At 44.3% G+C, this 5944-nt stretch overlaps 1 protein-coding gene across 1 annotated transcript; it reads left to right on the plus strand.

Moving 5' to 3' along the window:
* Nucleotides 1-1089: 1089 nt before the first annotated feature.
* On the plus strand, nt 1090-4270 carry LOC311584676 (histone lysine demethylase PHF8-like). Its single transcript, XM_084759260.1, has 2 exons — nt 1090-1107; nt 1383-4270. The coding sequence occupies exon 2, from the start codon at nt 1404-1406 to the stop codon at nt 4023-4025; it is 2622 nt and encodes an 873-aa protein (XP_084615386.1). The 5' UTR covers nt 1090-1107; nt 1383-1403; the 3' UTR covers nt 4026-4270.
* The last annotated feature ends 1674 nt before the right edge of the window (nt 4271-5944 follow it).

A 5944-nucleotide genomic window follows, 5' to 3' on the forward strand; every position in this document is an offset into this window, starting at 1 on the left:
AAGTCCCTGAAGCCTTGAGGCTGAGGAGGTCCATATAGGGTTTGCAACCAGGTTTGGGGTATGGAAAGCTTTATTTCAGTCATGGAGGGATAAAGAACGTCTTGTTAGTTTTGAGGGTTACAGGGATATTCTGGTCAGTTTAAGACTCTAAGATGAAATTTATTGCCAAAGGGGGGTTTATAAGAGCCCTTGGTCAGTCTGAGGCGGTTACTGCGAAGCTATGGCTGACGGGAACCTTCGCTTAGTTTCGGGATTTTGAGAGATTTTTGTTTGTTTTTTTGTCTGTTTTTGTTTTTCGAGACAGGGTTTCTCTGTGTAGCCTTGGCTGTCCTGGACTCACTTTGTAGACCAGGCTGGCCTTGAACTCACAGGGATCCGCCTGCCCTTGTCTCCCGAGTGCTGGGATTAAAGGCATGAGCCACGCCGCCCGACCCTTTGAGAGATTTTTGTTGTTCTTTTAGTTGTTTTGAAGGGATTTATTTTATCATCGGGGGTGTGAAGAGATCCCCGTCATGTTTAAAGTGTACAAAATTGAGGTTTATTTCAGATTTGGGGATAATGATATAAATTACTGACTGGGAAGGAACGGTATTAAAAATGAGGAAAAGGTTCATTTTAAGTCTTAAAAAAAACCAACTGCAGGACTGTGACTTGAGTGTCCAGTCTTGTTTACCTTGTTTTTAAATACTTTGAAGTAGCTTCCTAATAACCCGACTCCACACGGACGGGTTTCCACATCGCTGATTCCTCCTACTTTGGGGATGAAAGATTGTCTCTTTCCAAGCCCCTCCCACATTTTTCAAAGACTAATTAATTTATTTATACAGGATTCTGCTTGAATGTGTGCCTACACACCAGACAAGGGCACCAGATCTCATTGTAGATGGTTGTGAGCCATCATGTGGTTGCTAGGAATTGAACTCAGGACCTTTGAAAGAACTGACAGTGCTCGTAACCTCTGAGCCAACTCTCCAGCTCCTCCCCCCCCCCCACACACACATTTTATGCTGTAGTTTGTATCATAATAATGAGATTGGAGAATTCTAGAACCTGGGAAGCAAGAGGCTAGCAACAGAAAGTTTACAGGAACTTCTTAGGAAGCTTCAGGTATTTATATGAAACTCCAGAAAGTTACCACTGACTTCAGGGCCCAAGCAAGCAGGGAAGAGCTCAAAGTTGGAGCAGAGCACAAAAGTATCTCTCTGTTTTCTCTCATAGAAAGAAATTCTAAAGGCTGAGTCCCAGTGAGCCATTATCATCCAGGAAGGTGCCTGTGGCTACCCTCTTGTTCTCTTTTAATACCACAAACTTTAGTCTGCTATATGTAATCATTTCATCCTGTGAAGATGACCTCAGCACCTTTGTATTGTCTTTGTCAACAGCCTTATGATGTAAATCACTTCATGATTGAGTGTGACCTGTGCCAGGACTGGTTTCATGGTAGTTGCGTTGGTGTTGATGAAAGGAAAGCCGCTGGCATTGACATCTACCACTGTCCAGCCTGCGAGGTTGTACATGGGCCGTCCATTATGAAAAAGTGCCACCGATCTTCTAAAAAGCATAGAGCTCTCAAGAAGCAGCCAGTGAAGACTGGGAGCCGTATCTTTATTCATCAGCTCCAGGGTAAGACTTTTGACAGCCCTGATGAAGTGATTTTGAAGCCCAAAGGAAATCAGTTGACAGTGGAATTCCTGGAAAAGAATAGCTTCAGTAAACCCATCCTTATCTTAAAGAAGGATGGGCTGGGGATGACACTTCCCCCAACATCATTCACTGTCAGAGATGTGGAACAACATGTTGGTTCTGACAAAGAGATTGATGTGATTGATGTGGCCCGTCAGGCTAGCTGCAAGATGATGCTAGGTGATTTTGTGAAATATTATTACAGCAAGAAGAGGGGGAAAATCTTCAATGTTACTAATTTGGAATTCTCTAATACAAGGCTTTCTAATATAGTAGAGATGCCCAAGATAGTTCAAAAGCTTTCCTGGATTGAAAACTTATGGCCAGGAGAGTGTGGCTTTGAGAGACCCAATATACAAAAATATTGTCTTATGAGTGTGCAGGATAGCTATACAGATTTTCACATTGAATTTGGTGGCACATCAGTCTGGTACCATGTACTTAAGGGTGAAAAGATCTTCTACTTGATCCACCCAACAGATGCTAATCTGACTCTTTTTGAGTGTTGGAGCAACTCCTCTCGTCAGAAAGAGATGTTCTTTGGTGACCAGGTAGACAAGTGTTACAAGTGTCCTGTGAAGCAAGGACAGACACTTTTCATTCCTACGGGATGGATCCATGCTGTGCTCACCCCTGTGGACTGCCTAGCATTTGGGGGAAACTTCTTACACAGTCTTAATATTGAAATGCAGCTCAAAGCATATGAGACTGGGAGGCAGCTGACTACACCAGCCTTCTTTAAGTTTCCCAGCTTCGAGACCATCTGCTGGCATGTGGGACAGCACATCCTGGACATCTTGGGAGGTCTGAGAGAGAACGGGAGGTCTCCTGCCTCCTACTTGGTTTGTGGTGGTAAAGCTCTGAGCTTGGCCTTTCGGGCCTGGACAAGAAAAGAAGTTCTGCCAGATCATGAGGATGAGATCCCGAAGACAGTGCAGCCCACCCAGCTCATGGAAGATCTGGATAGGGAGATCCATCTGGTTGAAGACATCTTCCAACAGTACATCCAGAAGCCGAGCACTATTTTGGGGCTCCCGATGTTCTTTCATACCAATTCCTCTCCCTTAAGTAGGCCAACTCATTCCGCCTCATTATCCAAGCCTACATTAGCAGTGCCCTCCAAAAGTCGTTCAAAAAAGAAAGGCCCGAAGCATCGAGACATCTTCAAGAAGACAGAACAAAAGGGCAGGGAGAGCCCAGCCTTGGGGCCTGATGGCTGCCATGGCGATAATCTCATGGATGTAAACAATCCTCCAGCACTAAAGCTAGGCTCTTGCCAAAATGTAGTGTTTAACATCACTACTGCCTGCTTGAATGGCTCAGATGATGCCTCAGAATCAAACAAAGTCTTTGATGAAAGTGAGTACCCGGTGTCTCCATTGAAGGCTAATAGAAGTACCAAGAAGACGAAGAAGAGCCTCTCCAACTCTTGGAGAGCCAAAATCATGAAGAAGAAAGGTAATTCCAGGATGGTGGAAGGGCAGGTGATAGGAGGCAACTCCGACTTGAAATCAAACAAGGAGCTGCTCGTCGAAAAGAGATTGAACAAAGAGGAAATGAGTCTGGTAGTAAGCCCAAAACTTTTCCCAAATGTGCCCTGTGTGGAGTTTTGCTCTGATGAAAACCAAATTATTGAACGGAGGGAAGCTGAGATCACCACTCAGGACAACCATAAAATAGATGAGGAAATGGTGGAAGGGGTTGAGGGCAAGCATAGCAATGGGAGTGGATCTGATAGGAATTTTGATCCACTTAAGGCCAGGAAACGGGTGGGAGGACCTGGATGTGTGGTCTTCACTGAGGACCCAGACTCTTCCAGCAACAAGAAGGCTACACAAGACAGTGTATTGGTGGCTAATTTGCACTCCTCACCTCCTTCACCAGCTCCCTCTACCTCTCAGGCACTTTTGAGTGGGGAGCAGGGCCAAGGCAATGAGAGCTCCAGCAGTGCCTTGGGAACAGTGTCTAAGAGTCCTGTTTCTCAGCGCCCCCCAAGAAAATGGCCCATCAAACGGCTAAAATACTGGAGACCTAAGGGTAAGGGGGATAGTGCCAGTGGGGGCGGCTCCGGATCAGGCTTCGAGGATTCTGAGTGTATCTACATAATCCTGGAGTCTGATGATGAGTATGATGAACCTGTTTTGAAACCTCCACCAAAGAAAAGGAAGATATCAGATGATGCTCCATGGACTCCTAGGGCGTGTGTGACCCCAACGTTACCGAAACAGGACCATCCTGCGCACGAGAGCACTGGAGTTGCCTCCGCTGAAATAGGCTTGGCTGCAACAGCTGCAAAGCTGGCATATCAGAATAAGGCAATAAATGGAGAAGATAAGACTTAAACCCGTATCCTCAAACTTCAGCTTTCCTGTTGCTTGATACTTAAGTGAATATATATTTTAGTAATAATATCCTATCTAAGCGAAATTTAATAGGGTTGTTTCTTGTAGGAAGTTATATAGAGCTGTAGAGTTTCTTAGAAATGTCTTCCAGAATGTTATTGGGACCCAGATGAGATCCAGCAGGCCAAGAGACTCTTCTTTCACTAAAACCTGCCTCTGTCATTTATATTTCAGTTCCATGTGTAACTTGGAAATAAAGGAATTTTGCTGCTTTTCAAAAAAAAATTTTATTTATTATTATTTATTCTCAATACATCTGACTGTTATCACCTTGCTCTTCCTGTTCCTGCCCTCCCTCCCTTTTCTACCCTATTCCCCTCTTCTAGACCACTTGATGGGTTTGGGTCCCTCCACCACCACTGTCTGGCCACAGCCTATCAGGTCTCATCAAGACAGTCTGTAAGCCCACCCAGCCAAGGGGCACTGATCAAATCATGTACACCGTAGACAAAGAAAATGAACAAAAGGCCCACAAAAACAAAATACAAACAAAAGACTCAACAGTATCTGTCTCAGGATTGTATATTCTTACAAATGCCTGAGATGTAGGTTTGAACTTTGCTTGGGGTCTAGGAAATTTCTCCTGGGATAGACTTCACCAAAGCAAAGGCATTAGAATCCCATTGTTACCAAATAGTTTTGACCAAGAATATGACGCAGATTCTGTTTCCAAGACGCACATAAGAATAGTCGATCATAAAAAATGTGCGTGTATGGTGCCTGCAGAGTCCAGAAGAAGTTATTCGATGCCCTGGCGTTGGAGTTTTAAATGACTATTGTTGGAGGTTGATCTGATGATGTATTTGATTTTTGATGCTAATTACTGCTTGCTGCCTCTGTGACCCACCAGTACCTTGCCTAGAGCCTAACCTGTTTGACCAATAAAAGGCCATCGCACCTGGGCAGGGCAAATGGAATGGGCGTGGCTAATGTTCCTGGGCTTGGGGAGACAGAGAATCTTGGGAGGAGACCCGGAGAAGAGAAGTAGGTTGTACCTTGATGGGTTAGGTGGAGGAGAAGCTCATGGCCAGCGTGGATGGAGGATTTGGCACAGATGAAGAACATTAGCAAGTAATGGGACAATGGATGGGAGGTAACTTGATAGACATAATTAGAAGCAAATGGCACGGGATTGGGAAGTAGTTTAGGACATTAATATCTGCCCTCCTCCAGGTTAACTAAGGCTATTTAAAAAATATAACAGGTGTCTGTGTCCTGGTCGACTGCTAGCAGGTTAGAAAGTACTGCTATAATAATAATTATAGGCATAATAATAGACATTATTAGACTATACTGGTAATTTAACAACAACAAATTGGCGCCCAACTAAATTTAGGTAGGCACACCCTTCAAAATATTTTGTCATAGTTTGACAGGGGAGAATAGCTCCCAAAGAGCATCCATGGGCCCGGTCATTTCACAGGCACAGTCCCTAGCTGACGGCAGGCTCAACTCTCACAGAGCAGAGATGGCTGCAGACACATGGCAGGTTGGAGAGGAGGAACTAAGAGGCTGGCAGTCTTATAAACTGGCCTGGGAAATGGAGTTAACCACCTAGAAAAATAATAAAATAGAGACTGCCACGGTCCCTCTTCAAGGCACCATGACAGAAGGCTCCTGGATCTTTTTTTGGCTTTGTTTTGGCATTGATAAATTTGTTTGCAATGTGCTTAGTCATAGTCACACTTCTACATTGTCTAAAAAAGTTCAGGGAGAAAGGCCGAGAGCCAAGATATGTGAGGCTAAGTTACTGGCCACAAAAAGGGAAGAAGGAACCAAACTCTTCTCCATAGAGTTGTGTTGGCTCTGTTTCCTTAGCAATTAAACTTTATTATGAATTTATTAAACAAAGGTATCTT

Source organism: Acomys minous (assembly GCF_964271855.1).
Source record: "Acomys minous genome assembly, chromosome: 15".
NCBI lineage: Eukaryota > Metazoa > Chordata > Mammalia > Rodentia > Muridae > Acomys > Acomys minous.

Coding starts and splice junctions, on each gene's coding strand:
- LOC311584676 (XM_084759260.1), top strand. CDS start 1,404: ATGATTGAGTGTGACCTGTGCCAGGACTGGTTTCATGGTAGTTGCGTT.